Here is a 20,178-nt window from a genome sequence, read left to right as displayed (position 1 = left end):
ATGGTAACTTATTCGCGAACGTAAAATGCCTCTGCCGAACGGTTTTAACTATATTTTCCGTTCGTAATAATTGCTCTACGTTGCGTAGAATTAATTAGGAAGATTCGTACGACATTTAATATTTTGCGCGCGTTCGCAAAATTAATGTAAGTTTAGTGCTAATAATACGTTTGTGGGTTAATGATGAAATTTCAGAAAATATCCCAAGCGAACGCCGGTCTCACCGAAATTGTCGACCGTCGCAGGTGTTACCGGGGTCGCAGGTGCATCTGTGATGCGGCGGCGCGCCTTTGCTGTATTAAGCGAGCTAATTAAAAATAAAACGAAATGACGGACAGACAGACCGGGAGGTTTCTCCGCGAAAGGGACGCCCTCCACTTTCACCAATAAATAATACTTAATAATGACAGTGTGACACGCACAATATAAAAATTAACGGATCGCGCTTTTCAGACGATCGCTTAATCAATCGATCGAAGATCGCATAGTCAGGGGGACTAAAAAACGGTACGGGATAAAACACGCGCCGCTTTCCGCTGGACCCGTTATGTATCGCTTTAGCTATGTTCGATACCGGCGCAAGAAAAAAAAAAAATATAACATATCGGTTCTTAACGCACTCTTGGTCTATTTTGTACACAATCATTCACGCGTTCTTCCACGTTAATTAAATAATAACAACATGAATATATTATATATAATACACAATAATAAATTAAATTATAAATTATTATGCGATCGTTTCGATTGACGTATATCGATACATAACAGATTCACGAGCAATCTCGCTTCGAATGTCCGGATCGTAATAAGCTTAACGCACTTGACTCATTGGCTTACTTTTTGAACGGAATTATACCGTAAAAAGCGGTCGGCAAAGAGAAAGTTTGCCTACGGAATAGTTTCGTATCAAACGAATTTCCAAGGTATAGAAAAATGTGCTCTAGGAAACATATCTCTCTGCAGACGGCTTCGAAAAAGAGATGCACATTTTACATACATACATACATATACAGGGTGTTCATTAATGGTTGTACCAACTTTTAACCATAGAAGCAATATTTACCGACGGATATGTATTTCTAGCATATTATTATATTAGAAATAACAAATGCGTGCTCCTATGATAAAACGTGGGGACAACCATTAATGAACACCCTATATATATATATATATATATATATATATATATATATATATATATATATATATATGTATGTATGTATGTGTGTGTGTGTGTGTGTGTGTAATAATGCGTGGCTTTATGTGAGAGCGACTGCCTCGTAGTCAACAGGCCCTGGGTTCGGTCCCGATCCTCCTCCCACATATATGTGTAAAAAGCGACGATAGCGTACCGTAATTTTGTGGTAATACTCATTTAAATACACATCACAGAGTTATAGAGAAATTAACTAAAGTAGGAACAATTACGATACGTATGAGATACGGAATTAAGCTAATGAGTTTAATCATTGCGCTTCATCGTAGACTTCACGATCCTCGATCGTCGTGGACATACATTAATATTCGCACATATCCATTTGATTTAAATATTAACACGCATGGACGCACACGCATAAGCAATACTTACACGCGCTCGGGCGAGTTGCGCACGCCGCCCTCTTTGACAAATAAAACACAAAAAAAAACAAAAAAAAAGATACAGTGTTCTAAGCTCGAGCTTTCAAGCGCGGATCGAGTGCCAGAGCGTAAATTAAAGTCCAGATAGCTTCGAGCGAGACGCTGTTTCCCGATGTTGTTTCTCTCATTTCTTTTGAGCTCGCTGGATACGTGGACCGGAAATCCGATGACGCTTTTGGAAGGGTGACAGATGTGTGCCGATAAGAAAATTCGATTCCGAAACAACTTTGACATTTGCTCGTTGAATCTCGTTCATGAGATTCTTCGGTAAAAGAATGAAGAAACGTTGAAAAACAGTTTTGAGGAGAAATCCTCTTGACAAAATGTGTCGGCAATTTCCAAGGGTCACTTATACGCACGTGTTTTCTCTTCACGCGGGTTTCAATCCGCGCCGTCAGGTGTACAATCGACCAAGTACCATCTCGAGATATTTAGGTACACACATTACGCGGGTCATTTACGCAAGGGATTTCGGATGACGTATAATTTATTCCCACGTTCGAGTTACGAGAGTGTGTAAATAATTATGTGCCGCGCGTGCTCTTTGGTATCGTCATTTAACCCGACGGCGGATTAATAAAATGAAAATCATACGCTATAAATGTTGGATAAAGTCTCTAAATTATATGTTTCCCTGTTGGATGTTAATAGCCGGCGGATCGACACCTGTTCGATTTTCCTGGGGAAAATAGCTCTTTTTGGCTGGGGCTGTATTTCATCGATGCATAAATTATTGTTAACAACGATGGTAATTAATGGAAGCTCGCATCGATCGAGCGTTATGAAAGGTATGGACCACTTCAAAAGAACTCAAATCGTTGCCGCATTTATAAAGCAAATCGAATTAAATATTTAACAAGGCTGCATATACATGACGAAAATCACGTTCGATTTATCGGCGCAAACTCGATAATTTTGCTCTGCATTTAATAATTTATATTTATTTATGTAACAATAGAAGCAATATTTATTACCTAATAATAAATATGCCCACAGAAGGTTCTTAATTCGCTTCACTTGATTTATTCAGTAACTTAAATAAATCAGTTATTTCCCTCCATATTAATGCAATTCTAAATTATTCATTTGAGCCTTTTTTTATTAGTTATTATATATACTATGTCATTCGTAATCAAATTATGCATTGAAAAAAAAGTTTGGTAATAGCTACAGAATGTTGAATATTTAAATATTTGAGTAATATAATAAAAAAATATTTTTACTTTTATAAATATTTTGTAAATATTACTAAATATATTTGCTAAATATTCAGAAAAGTATTCAAAAAATTAATTTTGGTTATATTAATCAAATATTCAATTGGCATAAATATTTAAGTCGACATTTAATAGCTATTACCAAACTCCTTTCAGTGTTATATCTTTCTACTGGTGATTAAAAACATTAGGCCCGTACGTGCGATACTTCCGATAATAATCGCATCTACAGTCGTGCACGTGCGTGATACGAGCGTCCGCTGTTAGAAACGGCACTTTTGCTCCCCTTTTGCATTCTTCCGCCAAGTGCATACTTGTCGTCTGACACAGCCCCAGCGAACCGTCGAAGCTCTTCTTCGTCTACTCGACTCTTTGAGCAACCACCTTTTGGGCGCTCTTCAGCGTCCTCTTCTCGCTCTCTCAGTGTTCTCAAATCCTTAAACCTCCTTAGGCCTCTCGACCTCTTCCTACTTTTCCCTCTCTTCTTTGCGTCACCCTTCTTCTCTAGCGTCATCGGTATCTCGACCTTCTTTCAACGCCTTAAAGCGAGTTACATAGCCGTCGTACCTTAAGATAGGTTCTGGCGTTAGCTGCCATCGTGGGTACTAATTGACTAGCATCGTTAATTACTCTCGTTTGATCTCTCGCTCGCGCTCGATTCGCGTCCTCTCGGCGCTCTTTCTGTTTCTCTCCGAAAACTAACTTCTTCACCTTACGTCATTGAGGCCATGCCACACGCCAGCTAAACTAAAAAATTACTTGCTTTCTTGGTGCCACGAAAGATGCGATAGCAATGTGGTATTAATAATATTAATAAAAATAATATAATATATTATTTCGTACTAATCTTACATATTATTTGGTATCGTATATTAGCGCAATTACACCTTGGTGCAACGTAAATAATAATACATTAGCTTGATTCCCGTCGAAACAAGAAGGAACTTATCGGGCAAAATTTCAAGTTTTTTTTCTCCTGAATCTTAAGTGCGCTACTCTAATTCGCGTAAATATGAGAAAATAATTTTCAGTCGTCGACTAATTGACGATTTCATATATTTCATCCCGTGGCACTCGCGTGGGGTTTCCCAGAGCCGGGGAAAAGTCCCAAAAACTATCGGAAAAAACTGGCTTCGTACACGTGTGGGATTCGCGAACAACACACAGCTGGTTCCCTTTTCACGAAAAATAAATGTAGGATTCCGCGAGATATAGATTTGCGCGCCGTCGCTAGGAATATGATCGCATAATCGCTAATTAATTGTTACCCAAGAACACATACATACGCGAAATCAAACGAGTTTCTTTCTCCTTCCGGTATTTCGCGAGAGGTGCAAGAAAAATGTGGCCCATTTACATTTAACGGAACTTACATAACACGCGAATCGTGTATTGAACGGCGGACTTGAGGAAAATGAAAGGCGCGCGCATGGCGCTAAGTCGTATTACAAAATAGGCAGTGCGTCGGGCTAAGTCGACAAACGAACAACCTATACACCTAAATAGTAGAGAGACACATACCGCGACACTATCCAAACTACTGTACTGACTTTGGCTCGCAGTATTCGAACTTTGTTCAGCGCCGCGTTTAGCTTCCGATTTTGGACTTTATCAGTCACCGCGCATTCACGTTAAATGAGCCGTCAGCTAAAGTTAAACTTTCCATATTCTGAGGGGGAACAAAGACAAGCTCCTCTGTAACCTCAGTTACTTCGATACATCACTTTCTTATGGCTCTATAAACAAAATAAATTTCTGTTTTTTTTTTAATATGATAAGAAATAAAAAATGTATTTTTTATTAATTCATATGATTGTACTGTTCAAAAGGACTCGATGCGTGATTATGAAAATGATTTATAGCTGATCAACTTTAACTTGTGATTGTTTGATACAGCGAAGATATAGGTCGAAATAAATATCTTTTCTCGATAAAAATCAATAATACATTTACGACTAAATGCGCGGTGAAAAATACCCGTCTAGACAGCTCATCGAGCTAGCTGCGAATGATCGCTAAACATATCGGGAATATGGGCCATCGTCGGCTCAGTTATCGTTTAGGTCGCACGTCACGGCAATCGCACGATCTGATTCCGAAGACACGATGAGACGATGACACGATGATAAATTAGAGGTGAGGAACATATGTCTCGCGTGTGACTATGTACACTAAGCGTGTGCTCTCCCGTAATGAATGTGCGGCTCTTTTTCTATCTCTCTCTCTCTCTCTCTCTCTCTCTCTCTCTCTCTCTCTCTCTTTCTCTCTGTCTCGCTCTCCAATTTAAATACAATATGTATATTTATATATGTATATACTTACGACAACGACGCGAAACGACTAGACTGTGACCCGATTCGAACTCTCTTCTCCGCTGTTTCTTCTAAGGTTTTCTTCTTCGCTCTGTCTCGCGCCTCTCCTCCTTTACTCAAAACGTTCCCACACACGCGCAAACACACACAGTCTCTATACTTATATATATATACAGGTATTTACAGTGGTGTACAATTAATGCGCGTTAATGATCGCGCACGCAGGCAGATGCGCCGTCAGGGGGATTTTGCGAGGACGTTAACGAGCGGTCGCTATCGAAAGCGCGGACTAGCGACTGAAAACCGACCGACAGATCGGCCGGGTGTATGTTTTGTCATAGATCGCCGTTACATTGCGCACCATTACATCCATCATGCGGAAAGCTCGCGAGAGCTCTCGCGAAAATCATGACCGCGCGAACAGCAGTGCGCATCGAAACGAAGCGTAGGCGATGCTTGATTTATGTACACATTTGATAGTCCAATGCTTATCTCGAAATATTATCTTTCTGCAATATTAAATAGTATTTATTTCTTTACAATAATACAATGCGCGTTCCGAGGCGCACTGCGTTCGAGGGCGATTTTAATTTTCACAAGCACGGAAATAAAATCGTCTTTTTTTTCTGGGCGCACGCGAGATTCATCGCGTCAGTCACTGGAGACTTTGTAACGTAATGACGTGGGGAAAAATGCAACGGCGGTTTGAATGAATTTTTTTTTTTTTTCATGACTCGATGAATTTGTATTCCTATGGTGATCGACCTAGCTATGCGCGATAATAAATGTCCGAATAGCAGCGAATCTTCGTATTAGTTGAAAGATTCTTCGCGAATTCACACATATTATAAAGAATAATACGTAAACTCGACAATTGTGCATATTTGTGAAGCATCTGTAGAAAACAATAGTAACGTCTAATTATGAGATTACAAAAGTTTGAGAAATACGAAATAAATTCTAATTGATTCATAGCTTCGTGACAACTCCAAGCGCCACTACAAAATAGATCTTCTATCAAATATAATGATGTAAAAAAAAAAGATCATTATATATAAGTTTAATAAATGATACTCACGTCGTTTTCCATGAATACTTCACAATTATTTGCGCGATTCAGTTAGCAGTATTCCTCACGTTATCAAATTAGTGATCAATTAGTAATTTGTCTCTCCTCTGTAACATTTCTTCGCGGCTATGATCATTCATCTCGATCGAAAAAAAATCTCCCACCGGCACGAGCTCTTCATCATGAAACTCGACGCATTCTGCTCTTCTACGTTTCCGTGCACGTCCACGAATTCGTCTCGCGAGTCGAATGTTTCGAGAGGATTTCGAGAGGAACGTCGATGGTTACCAATTTTCTCGACCGCAGTTTTTGTTTCATCATCTTCGTACCTCTTCGTCGCGGTCATTTGTACGATGTTTCATCGACCGCGAAGGATCCATTAAGTCCTCCTGTTTCCTCTTTACCTCCTCTGTTGCTTTACCTCGCTGTTGTCCAATTTCTTACTCTTTCTATCATCATCTCCTTTTTTTTCTTCTTCTCGTCACCGAGCAAAGAAATTTCTTCAGCAACGCGACAAAGGACAGCGAGTGTTGTCCACATAGTCGAGTATGATTCTTTGGTTTTTCCGAGGACGACTGCGGCCAGTATTACTGCGGAAATAAACAAACGCCATGAGAATTTCTCTCGTTCAGGCTTGGATAAAAATGCCTCCGTCCTGAAGGATTTCGCCTTTTCCAGGTAGCCCGGCCGACCTCGTTGTATAATCCAACTCGATTCTTTGGTTTTTCTTCAGAATGCGGAAGAGTGCGCGACTACACGGGATTGAACGACTAGTCTCGCGATCACGCGACTCCCTCTTTCCCGGAGACCGACGCAGAAGAATATTATCCGTAACTTTTCCGTGCGCTGTGCTCCGTCGTTCTCTAGAACGACACGCGAAGACATTTTATCGTGGCCCAGGATGCAACAATGACGTTTCCTCGTCCCGCTGATGGCAGGAGAACATGAGCCTAACAGTTGCTCCCTTTTTTTTTTATGATTACGCCGCTCACAAAATCGCCCGCATTCCTCCGTGATGAAGTAGTCCTGACGTTGCGTTGAAGAAGAAGCTTTCGCGGGATTGCGGAGCGGACGCGGATCACTGCTTTATCGAGCGGGAAAAATGAAACGTAACGAGGACACTCGCTCAATTTTCTTCTTTTTACGCGTTTCTTTCTTTTTTCCGGAAGTACACCGCGTTTGCTTTTGCCGATCACTACCGCTTCCATTTGAAATTTTCTCGCTCACTAGAATTTCTAATCAATAATAGATTATATTTCTTCGCTCGTTTCTCGCTTCTTTCGACAAGCGCTCTCCGTCGTTTCTCTCGACTGTCACGCGCGAACAGGCCGGCTTGGAAGAAAAAATATATATACTATGAAACTATTATGTGATCCTTTTCGCGCGGAAGGTGATCGAAGTCACGTTCTTCGAGGAAAACGACTGCCGACGACCCCGTCGCGTAACTCTCGTCCCATACGTATCCTTCGCTTTTGGTGCTTTGGGAACGATTTAGTTCACGGTCGAGCGTGCTATCGAGAGTCCGCGATACTTGAAAATCTCCTTCGACATTGCTCAACGACGACGACGGTCTCTCCCGTCCTTTCCTTCGTTTCTTCTTCTTCTTTTTCTTCCAAGGACGATCAGCTTCGCGTTACGTGTGCCTCGGCTGGCCGTACGCGAAGCTGACCTCGCGTCATGGATAGTCGGGGTGCATCAGATTGTACATGATCGCGAAGATCGTGCAGGCGGCGTAGACGCCCAAGGCAACCCACCAGAGTAACTGCTCGTGCAGCCGCTGCTCGAAGTTCTTCAGTACCAAGAGGCCGATCGTTAGGCCCGCCAGGGCGCCCGTCAGATGGGCGACGTACGACACCGGCGGGCCCATCTGCTCCGCGGCATACCTGTCGTAGATCGCGAAGCCCACGTCGGCGCTAGCTATAATCAGAAATATTAAGATTTTTATTTGAAGACAAAATTTCCATTTGAAAGAATAAAATATGTTGTTATTATTATTACTTACTTAAAATTATTAAGCATGATTTAGGATCTCTCACACGTTTTCTCCACACGTGTCTCAATTTAAATGTTATATATAAACGCTGACTTCAATTATCTTATTTATCGAATTTTAAATTGAAATCAGAATCGACTGTTATTATTTTTTAACTTAGTAAAATTATATTCTTCGCAACATAGGCATAAACAAATTGACAGATTAATTTAAAATGACGCAGTAAAGTCGAAAAATAAAGAAAGAAAATAATGCTCTTATCATCGCGTATTCTCTTTTAGAATCTTTTCTGGCTGTCTGCCCTGAAAGTACCGATGAAAATGGTGCATAGTAAAGCGATAAGGAGAGCACAAGAAGGACAAGAAAAGAAATAAGAAAGCGAAAGAGAGTGGAGCGAAAAAAGTAAGGATGCCACGAAGAGCCGAGCCGACGGCGAGCTTTGAGAAGCTCTCGAAGTGTCGTCGAGAGAAGAGCTTTCCTGCAGCTTTCTCAGCGCTTTTTTTCTACATCTGCAACCATCGTCGATGATTATGTAAGTTCGTTGTATTCCCGTAAGAAATTTGCTTCTTCGTTAGTTAATGTAGAAAATGGGGCTTTGTGCGGATCTACTTTCATCTTTAATTTCGAAACCTATTAAGCATTTTCATCTTTTACGAATCTACATCATCGAATTTTTTTATCTTAATAGATGCAAATTATTACATTTCTTTTAGAAGCTCTCTCAGACGTTATTAGTAATTCATAAGATCTTACTCTTTTAGAAGATTTCTACTTCAACTTTAGCTTTAAAGTACTTTAACTTTAAAGTACATCATTTTCTTTAAAATTCTTATAATTATATGTCGTATTAAAATCTCTTCCAAATTAATTTTCGTTAATTTTAAATTAATATAATTTTGGTATAAAAAAAGAAAAGAGTTTATATTATATCTTTTCATAAAGGTGCACTTTATTTTTAATATTTAGAAAATTTGTAATTAAAATTTGTAAGTTTAAAAAGTTTTTCTAAGGTCCGGTAAACATGCGACAGTTCAGGAAACTTGTAAATATATATAAATTCACCTAGAAAATTACTGTTGAAAACTGAGATCTGCTTTCGACCAGTTAGTCGTTTTTCTCAATTTAAATGTGTTGATGCACTTCTCGATCACAACAGGTCGTTTAAGAATTTTCGTTAACGAGAAATCAATTCCAAACTTATTGAGACATTTATAACTTTGAGGAAGTGTGCAAATTCTGATATACATCTCTTTTGCTGTTTTCTTTCTGTTCTCAAACGCGATCTCTTTACGTCGCTGTTGCCGTTTAACTTGGACAGCGAGGTTGAGTTATACAACTCTTGAAGTAACAAAAGCTGGACTCTTTCCGAGCTTTTCCGTCTATCCGCTCTCTTAACTTTATTTTCTCTACTGCAATCAGTATATGAGTTTCAGTATAAGTGTCTTTAGAGAATATTTTATTAACATGTTTTTTCATCGCAAGCTACGTTCTTCATTTCCGTACCAATTCTACGCTATTCGTCTTCCGTTACAGTTAATATAATTCAACTTTAATGAAATTAAGATAAAAGCTTAGTTAATATAAGTTAGATAACATTGGATTATGCATTATTATATTTTTTAATAATTTGTAAATCCTCATCCATTTCATTATTAAAATTGATCATTGTCAATATACAATTATTCCGTAAGACTTGGCTTAATTATACACCACAATCTCCATCTAAATTACATTTACCTATATATAATTAAAATTTTCTCATTGCATGAAAATTTATTCAATTCCCTCCAATTTTCTCCGTCAACTTTTTTAATCGAGATGGACTCCGAGCAGCTATTGTTCCATAATCTTTGAGCATCGCATTTCTTCTTCAATTTTCAATTAGGCTTGCTCAGGCGCGATTTTGATGACTCAATAAACACGAGCGACGACATTGTGCTCGCTTGAAAATTTGACGGAACAGCCATCTGTTCTTTTCGTGGCAAACAATCCCAACGTCGTCGGAGAAAATTCTCCGCGGTGAGCACACCTATCTTTTAATTAAAACTTCAGAATAACGACGGTTCCTCTCTTGCGTTTTCCAGCTCTTACCACAAGTAAAAAACGAGAAAAGTTCGGAAGTGGTATCGAAACGCAAATATCAAAGCACAAATAGAGGAAATCGAACGACCAAATGACGATAAATACAAGCGAAAGCAATCGTGAAAAAATAAATATTAAAGCGTTACTTTAGTCGACAAATTTGATGTTTATTAACGATAATGATTTTTGTAATTAATTCCATTTCCATAGCCGTTAATTAAAAAAATTTGTTAACACAACATTCAAAAATGTTTCTAAAATATAAAAATTCAAATCTGCGTCTCTATCTTAAATTCATTCACAGAGTTCTGATTGCAGTTGATAGTGGCGCATTTTCTTCGCATCTTAAGATATTAGGGGAGAGACACTTCGCCACGTCGGCGGCGTCGGCGTCGCAGACTCCTGCGAGAGCGTCATTTGCATTCGCGGCTGAACGGATGACCCGCTTCTACGTCGTGAGAGAGCACGTTTATCGATCAAGCTCTACTTCGCTCGTCAAGCTCTTGCGCGGGGATTACGATGTAATCCAAGTCGAAGCGCGTAGATCGGAACGGGCCCGGGCTGTTACCACCCGCGGATGGAAACTATGCGAATATATTGAGAACGGCGCGAATAGGAGAATGTGAGACAGAGAGGGAGAATGCGACGACCGGATATCCGAATCCGCGCTGACGGTAATCAACCCCTTAAACAAGGTTATTGAAGACTCGAGAGGTTCCGTCGAGGTGAATTTGAGGCGACTCTAGGGCCACTAGAAGCGGATAATGCGCACGTACAGTGGCGGTCAGATTACGTGCTATACGGGCCCTCGATACTAGAGTTCTACGTCTTTGCCAATATCGCGCTATTATTACGCTACGTCGCCATAGGCGCCGAGTTCTGAGATTGCATTCTGCTCGGAGGTCCGAGGCGCTTCACTTTAATCCTTAAGGACGTGTCTGTAAATTCGCGACTTTAAAGGTCTTTATTACTTTGTAAAGAGACTAGTGGAAAGACGAGATACCGTTCAGAAATTGTTCTCTTCAGTTCTTTTAAATATTTCTTTCAAATTTTTCATTATGAGAATTAAATCCTCTTTTATCTACATCATCACGAGTATGTTGTAACTCTTTAAAAATTATTTCCGACAATGAGAATTAATTCTCCTTTATCTACATCGTAAATTTGTAATAATGAGATTTATTAAAAATCTTTTCTGCCGCAATCATATCATTCGAAATATTCGTCCAGTAACATTTCGTATATCACAGTAACTTTAACAGCCGATATTTTTTTCTACAATGCTCAGTTAATAAGGAATAAGAGACGCGATTAATGTGTGCTAGCGGCGCCAATGGTCAATCGTGGCCGCTCTTGAAAGCAGTTCGACCGGAGATATCGAGCTAGCAGGTCGAAGGTAGATAGGATTGGCTGCGGTGGTTGCGGACCGACGATCGAGGAAGTAGAGTTCACTTACCGATGACGAAGATGCCGATGAGCCGAACTATCCCAAACTCCATATTGTTATAGTTGAGGAGAACGTTGGCTAGATGCGCCGCCAAAAGAGCGTAAACGCCCCCGCTCGCCCCGACGAGGTACACATCCGTGTCGAATACCGACGTGCCCAACGAACCTGTAACCGCAACAAATGTAATTTCTTAATAGTTTCTTAATTACTGCCCCGAACGTTAAATTGGTTTTTGTTTTTTAAATCAACGATTTTCCCATTTTTCTCAACAACGCCTGCAATAACAATGATTAATTGTGAAACCCGACAACCAGCATATAGCTACTTTAATTTGATACTGAAATATCACGTGAAAGTATTCCATTTCAAAAAACCGTAAATTAAAGTTTCGTTTCTGTAACTAGATTACTTTCCACTTATAGTAGCGTGAAATATATTTCAGCATTAAATTAGAAGGGTCGCGAAAGAGTAAAAATTATATTTTCACCCAGACCACTATGATATTCCAGCTAGTCTCTCAATTTTCGAATACGTGGGATTGTGTAATCAGCGAAATTTTTCGAGATGAGAAAGAGAGAGAGAGAAAGAGAGAAAGAGAGAGAGAATGTGTGCCGAGAGCGTTCTCACGAAGCTGCGAGAAGCTTTCCGCCGAGAGTTTCGGTCATTGTCTGTCGAACTAGGAAACGCTCGTTCACGAACAACCACGAAGTACGGACAGAATTTTCCGCTTTCGCCGCCCTCAGCGAATAAAATAAGAATAATATTCGCTCCCAACAACTCGAAAGTTCGCACGATTCCGCGCGCTCCAGTTTAACGACGCCAAAAACTCTCTCTTTCTCTTCCTCCCTCTTGTCCTTGCCATCACTCTTTCTCCAGTTCGTTCAGAAACATCTGTTGCTCCGCGTGTAATGTAGAAAAAGCTCGTCGGAAAACGAGTGCCCGCCGTAAAAATTGGAATACGGTGTATGAGGGCTCTACACCCCGGTTACTGCAAACTTTCATTTTCTTCTTCTTTTTTTTAGCATAACCAAATAAAAGAACAAAATTTAGAATTTCCCAATATTTTAAGTGTGCCACAAACGTTTAACATGTACCTAAAATTACAAATCTGTATCCTATTTTTAATTAATATAATTTAACTTCATATTCTCGCAAATGTTTGCGTCCACGATGGGACGCGTGTTGTCCATGCGATACATTCATCATTTGGTCGATACGCAAGGTTGACAGTACAAAGCGCTTCCGGGCGCTTAGAACTAGCCCTGGTTATTAGAAGCGGAATTAGGAGACTGTCTCCAAGTACCTGCTCCGTAATTTGACAGACTGCCCACGGCACACGGATGCTGAGAGTAGCTTGCTGCAACGCGCCCAGTATATGTGGTAACGAGAAGTGCTCGATATAACATCGCGGATGTCAGATTACGGTAATCTAAGCCATAAACAACGTACATTTCTCAATGCGCAATCGTACGAAAATAATGCATCTCTATCGTGTAAATCCTCATTAAAATTAAGATACAAAAATTGTCGTGTAATAATTCGAGAATTCGTACGTAGCAAATATCTGAAAATATCAAATAGCCTTGCAGTCCAATTAACCGCCGAGCCAACAATAGAAGACAATTCGACGGAACGATAGTATTGCAATAACAGCACCGTATTCGACAAACTCTGCAATTCGCATGTTTCGTCCTCGCGTAACGTGTAGCACCGCCGTGGCGGTGTAGGAACGGGCGTGTAGCGCAGCGCGTAACAATTTCAACCCCCGGGAGCAACGGTAATGTATCAGACACACGATCGCGCTAGTTAAACATTAATATCGCGTCGGGCAGGCGGATGGTGCTTCGAGAATCGATGCGGCGCTCGCCTATATATCGTGGGAAATGAGCGAGGACATTAGTCGCTTCCTATGTGGAAATGGTGGCAACTGGCCGGCCCCGCTGGTGATTCGGCGGGTCTGGAGCGGCCGGGTACCACCTGACACCTGGGGACCTGCTGACCGATCGTCCTGCGCGAACCTTAACCGCCCGACCCACCTTTGATCCGTCCTAAATTACGAGTGTTGCTCGGACGATACGTCGCGTCACGTCCAATTCTGACGAGGTTGCCCCGATTTATTAAGGCCGTCGCTTCTAATCCACACTGTTGATATACGAGATGTCGGGGATGTTCCCCACGTTCTCTTTTAGCTACGAATTCTTTCCGTAAACCACAGTACATTCTTCTCCGGTAAAAAAAAAATCTCGATAGTTTCTGAGAATTATCAACTATTTGCAAAACTAAAGAATTTAATTTTAACTAAGCTCTAGAAAGAGGAGAGAGAAACGGTAAATAAGTAAACGTCTATTCTCCAGGTAATTTCAGGTGGACCGTTCTCTTTTATAAAGTCTGAGTTTTTCACAATTGTAGGCCTGCGGATAACAGGTAGGATTGTGTCATGCGCATTGTGCGAGACTTCACACGCGTAGCATCCTCGTTTCTTGCGAAACCGACGATTCAATTGAATTCGTCGCTACGCACTGGTCATTAACGCGCGACCTACATCGAGCTGCAGCAGCAGCAGCCTTCATGGGAGAGCTATACGAAGCGCCCCTGTTTCGTAAACTACCTACACGGAGTTTCCGCAAAGCGCAAATCGCGTCTAAGCCGGTGTGCACCGGAGCGACGTGGAAATGCATTAAGGATGCAAACATCAATTCGTGCGAGTTCGTGAACGCTCCGAATTACCCGCAATGAATTATTAGCGTTCGCTTAATAAATGATCGAGTCACATCCAATCGGAACAAGGGAGCAATTATTCGAGACGCGTAGAATTAAGTAACTCACAATATAAACTACTGATACGGTCGCGCTTCGGCGGCCATTAATATTAAATAATACCACGAGGATGCAACTGCATCTGTATCGTGAGAAAAATTAACTCGCAAAATAATTAGCTTAGCAAAATTTCATATTCATGCGATATTGCTAAAAAAAAAATAGAAGCGTTATCATAAAAACATTAATAAAATAAATTACTATTTATTACGATAACAATTGTGAATTGCACCGGCCAAAGAAGAAACGTAGGTACGATTTATTGCCGCGCGCAGGGTCTGTAATGCAATACAATGCAATAATGTCGCGTAACTGCAATAGCGGTAATATGATAATAAAAGAGAGAATTTAGGATCTCAGCTGTCATCGCCAGTCCGTTTGTCGTCGTGCCATAGTTAATTGAAAGTTGAAGCACGCCGAGAGACCACTTTACCCTCGTGTACGACGAACCATGCTTCTCTGTTGTAGTAATTGACTCGAGTTAACGGATACTAGCTCAAGAGGCTGCTGGTTCCCCTCATCCGGTCTTCTTGGTCCAACTTAGACGATGCTGCGAGTATTTACGGTTTACCGTCATTTACCTAACCGAGACTATAGGAAACGAGCCATAGCGGAGCGAATAGCTTATTCAACCGAATTAACAAATCGATACCCTGCTGATTGGCTCACTTTAGCATTAGTTATCATTGTATTATTAGTAAACACCGTTAATCTTTCTTAGGCTTCAAGTATTTACTTAACATTGTTAATTGAAATTTCCAACGTCTCGTCATTTTTTAATGTTAAATTCACACACATACTATAAATTTTATGTTACTCTGAATCTGTGATTATGCTTGAACAATATGTATAAACAAATTTTATTCATCATTATCTTTGAGATATAGTTAACTAATTAGGTATAGTTAATTGACAAACAGTTGCATTATTTAAAAATCGTTTAATTGCAATTTCCGTTTACGTTTTTTTTTCAAAATAAACGGTGTATCGTATTTGCGATTAAATTAGTCTCGTAATTGCAAGGAATTAATTACGTAGTTTCGATTGTGAAGGCGCCTGAATAAAAAAGTGAGCACGTGAAAGGATCAAACGAGGATTTTATTTTTAGCAACGCTTTCTAGCAACTATATAAGAGATGCATGTGCATGTACCACATGGAGATAAGAAGAAAAAAGTAGACAAGGTAGCGGCGAGGCGCGTCGCGAAAATTAGCGCGACCTAGCGCGAGGACGAGCACGATGGCTAAAAGAAAGCGGAAAAAGGAAAAAAAAGCGAAACGGTCGAGAAGCGTAATCCTCGCGGACTTCTCGTGGGTTATGAAATTCATCCGAGCCTTCGTTAGTGCCTTCGGCTTTGCCTTAAGGAAGAAAGCATGAAAGGAAGGGAAGTGGGTCGACGCGGTCTGCCAACGCGATGCACCAGCGTGAGTTAATGTCTTTGCGACCTACTCCCTATGATTACAGCGTGCAGTTGTATCCGTATATTCACCGCTCCGCAACTTGCGCGCTGCAATGTTGCATCAGCCTGTCCAACAATGAATATTGCTAACTTCGCTCAGATACGCGAGCATGCCGGGGAATATCACTGTTGACATTCGCATGTCTGAATAAGAGGATTTACGAGAATTTTACATTAAAACTTCGATAAGACATTCCAATTTCTTCGCTGCGACGAACTTTCAGCAACACGAGAATTTAATTCCGAAAGCCTTAATATAACTTACTTAAAAAGTAATTGGCTTTTCCACCGATCAGCCGCGAAGATTTATGCTGCGATAAGGTGCCGCACATATTTTTCAGTGTACACGGAATATCATCGATTAACGACTCGACGACACCAATAACGGAGTCTGTTGGAACCAAACGGCGCGACGTGCAACAGGTGCAACGAAACCAGCACAGAGGCAGCGTCCAATAGCAAAAAAGATATGAAAAATGTCAGAGATGCAGATACTCATATGACTCCTCGTCGTTTTTCAAACATAAGAAAATTTTACATACGTCGAAAACGAACGTGACGATAAACTGATTAACGAACGATTGAATTAAAAAACTTGAAAAAGAGTTTAATATTTCAAATTTTAAATTATTTATTAAAAAGCATTTCAACAATATAATTTTTTTATATAATTGTATAATGTAAACTAATGGATGATCATTAATTCTTACAATACCAAACTCAAAATGGTCACTTATTTAAAATAATTCAAAAAATCTTTAAATATTAATATAAAAATAATAAAATGTAATATTATGTAATTTCATAACTGAAGTAATAAAAAAACGTATACAAACCAGAATCGGTCGGACACAAAATATCCAGGATAGTAAGTAGAATTAAAAGCGTTGAATTTTAATAAGATTTAAAAACATCTATCAGTTGTAATATTTTCTTCTAAGACACTCGGATTTTACGGATTTTGAATATTTACTTAATTTTTTCGATTTCATAACACTAAAAAAAAAGTATCTGTACATTAAATGTATGCACAGTTGTCAACTTTACAATATCTCATGTCTGTTGGTGATACACCAATGTGTAAGAATGCATGGATGAAGACGACGTTGCGTCTCGCTCGCGCCGTACTTGCAATTCAAATACGAGGGGAAAACGAGGGAAACAGGGAGGAAATCGCGAAAATGCGTGCACGGGGCCTCGACGCGAAATAAAATGCTCCGTTCCGTATCGCGCGGGGTGGAGGAGAAAGGTGGGAAAATAGAACGTGCATTTTAGAATGCGCTCGTGCCAGGCACGTCGATGCATTCGTAAAGAGCCTCTCTCTCTTTCCCGGAGACAAAAAACGAATGGGACGGCCGGAACGCGAAATGGTTGGAAAACAAGGAACGTCGGAGGGCGTCTCTTTCGCCGCGCGGAAAGAATCGCTCGATACGCTCTCGCAGCCTTAAAAAATTAACAGTTAACCACTTAAGCAAGACGCGCCGATGTGAGCCGCCGCGGATATGGGTGTGCGCCCCGTACCCCGTATCGGTGCATTTTTGCACGTTCCGCTCTTTTTATACGGGCGTACTTATTCCACGCGTTCTGGAACATTACGTTCCTGCAGGCGAATTCCCACGCTTTTGCGTGCGAATTATTAATTGTCAGCTAAGTATTACTGAATTAGAAATTTCTTCGTTCTTATTAGCATTCTTATTAGCATAGCATTAAAGAGAAATGTCTTTTTTTATTTGTGTCATTAAAAATGTTTTCTGCGTGCACAAAAGTAAAATAGTACATATCTGGGATATTATCTCATTAATTATATAATTATCAGCATTATCTGTTTTCGAGAGATAAATTAAGAGCCGCCGCGATTCGCACAAAACGAGTAAAATTTACGCTGCATGGACACAATTATCTTCCATATTTGTCGAGGATTTACTGTCAAAATCATATAATCGTTAGCCATGCAGAAGATTGACAATCTCTTTTGCAATCCCTGCTGCTTGTCACCATTTACGGGCGAAACACAATAGCGGATTTTCGTTATAAACCGCGATATGAAACCAGCAACGTCAATCAGGCGTCAATTAAATATCCACCAATTTAATCCCCGCAATTGTTAACGAAGAAAGGACATTCGCGAACAACCCTACGGGAACAAAGGCGATTATCGTGCGAGAGGGTGCGACGGGAAGAAGAGGGTGGCGGAAAATCGAGCGTACTGTTAGGCGCGAGTGCAGGCGCGCCGTTGCATTCGTAAAGAGCTCTCGAGCGAGAGAAATGCGGTAGAAATGGAAGGCGACGGAGAGAGAGAACAGGAACAAAATGCGAGGCCTTTTCCCGCTACCGATCCTGATGCGCGCGACGCGAAATTCTAAGCCCCCGTCGTTCTCGTGCAAACGAGATACGACGGGAGTCCGAAGGTTGAACGATTCGGTAGCGCTAGACCTCGAACCGAAAAACACATTCGGGTGGGCACTGTCGAATGTACAGAAGCTCGTTCATGGATTTACAGCTCCCATTGGTATTATACAGAGTGTCCTGAAATTCATTAAAATACTATAACGAGAGAGTTCTCGAAAAATCAAGTACAATTGTTATTTATCTCAAAAATTAATGCATTAAATAAAAATCTACAAATAAATTTTACTTTATTTTTCGAGCATTTTCTTGCCATTTGATTCGCAAATTTCGGGACACCCTATATAATTGAAAAAATATAATAGAGTAGCAATCTGCTACGCTAATGCATGCTATGTATTGGTCTCACTAGATCAGTTTACGTTTTTCATACTTTTCTAAATCGACAAATCTTGAAACAAATAAAAAAAAAAAGAAAATTGAAAGACTTAATGAAGAAAACCTTAACTCGTATCTGCTCATATCGATATGTATTTTCATCAACGCAGTTATGTCATTTATGTCCATTTTCATCAATGTAGATTAACTCTGATCTCGATTTAATTTACTCTTCGTCCTTTTCTAGTTCCAAAAATTAGAAAAAAGATAAAGAATAAGTTAAACTGGGATCAAAGTTAATCTACATTCGTGGAAATGGACATTACTGGTGCATCAAGCCAAGTGATGCGCCGTGAATACCATGTCCACTCGGAAACAAGGTGTGCATACCTCGTGCGTATACATGCGAGCGACGCAGTCTCTACTTGATGCATAAAATATAATGTGTGAAGTATATTCTGGGGAAAAAGCCGTCGGAATTTTATGGTCATGACATTTATGGCAGCGGGATTCTGACGCACATATGCAGATGATGGAGTACGAGAGGAATCGACGCTGATGAGAGGAGCTCTTCCTTTTTACAGTGATCCGCTCGCATCAACGAGGTTCTTCAGCCTCGAGTGATTATTAAACATTCGGCTCGCGTTGCCGAATTATTCGATGAAGAAAATATACGATGATGCTCATGTGATTACGTGGCCCACAGTGTATAATTGTATCGTCGATGAAACATGTCACCATGACGAATGCGGTATTTATATGGAATCACCGAGTGTACTGTTCGTGCAATATGTAATGTAACAGTTAGACGTGAATTACCACATTTAACTGTGTAGTAAATTTTATTAAAATTGTATTAAGATTGTTTATGTACCTATATGTTTTAAATATTAAAATTTTAACTGTACAGCAGTCTAAAAAAAAATAAGCGCTCAAAATATTTTATTAATATTCATTATTTTATTTCAAATATTTTATCATTTGTACGATATAACTATATGAATCATTCGATAATGGAATATCATGGAGGGCTGGATGCGATATTTATTGCAGGACTGTTGGGAAATATGAATAAATGTATTTAATAACATTTTAATATTGAACGAAAAGGTTACTACATATTGCAATCCTTTATAATGTTACTGATTTTGATTCTTTGATATACACTACCGTTTTTAACAGCACAGTAAATTTAAAAAAAAATGATATTTATAATATTTTTATATAAAAAGAATTCTTCTACTTTTCTGTATTCCTATATTAGATTGTTCCTACATAATTTTAATTTTCATTTTAATATAGGTTGCTTCTCGAAATCATTCATTCAAACCCAACGCGATTAACGTCTCTATAGAGTTATATTCAGCCACGACAGCCGCACCAGTTCTCAAAAAAAAAAAAAAATTCACATTTGCGAG

The 20,178-nt window shown here is 39.9% G+C and overlaps 1 protein-coding gene across 2 annotated transcripts in view; it reads right to left on the bottom strand.

Moving 5' to 3' along the window:
- Window positions 1-1,436: 1,436 nt before the first annotated feature.
- LOC105200849 (protein rhomboid) overlaps window positions 1,437-20,178 on the bottom strand; it is a 388,086-nt gene continuing 369,344 nt past the window's right edge. For both annotated transcript variants that reach the window (XM_039451174.1, XM_039451175.1), the window contains 2 exons: window positions 11,771-11,926; window positions 1,437-8,156 (listed from right to left, as the gene is read on the bottom strand). In XM_039451174.1, coding sequence (XP_039307108.1) covers window positions 7,915-8,156; window positions 11,771-11,926 — 398 coding nt within the window. In that variant the 3' untranslated portion in view covers window positions 1,437-7,914. The remainder of the gene's footprint in view (window positions 8,157-11,770; window positions 11,927-20,178) is intronic.

Source organism: Solenopsis invicta, chromosome 6 (assembly GCF_016802725.1).
Source record: "Solenopsis invicta isolate M01_SB chromosome 6, UNIL_Sinv_3.0, whole genome shotgun sequence".
Taxonomy (NCBI): Eukaryota; Metazoa; Arthropoda; class Insecta; order Hymenoptera; family Formicidae; genus Solenopsis; species Solenopsis invicta.
The sequence above is the reverse complement of the archived record's forward strand: the minus strand, read 5'-3'. Positions and strand labels throughout refer to the sequence as shown.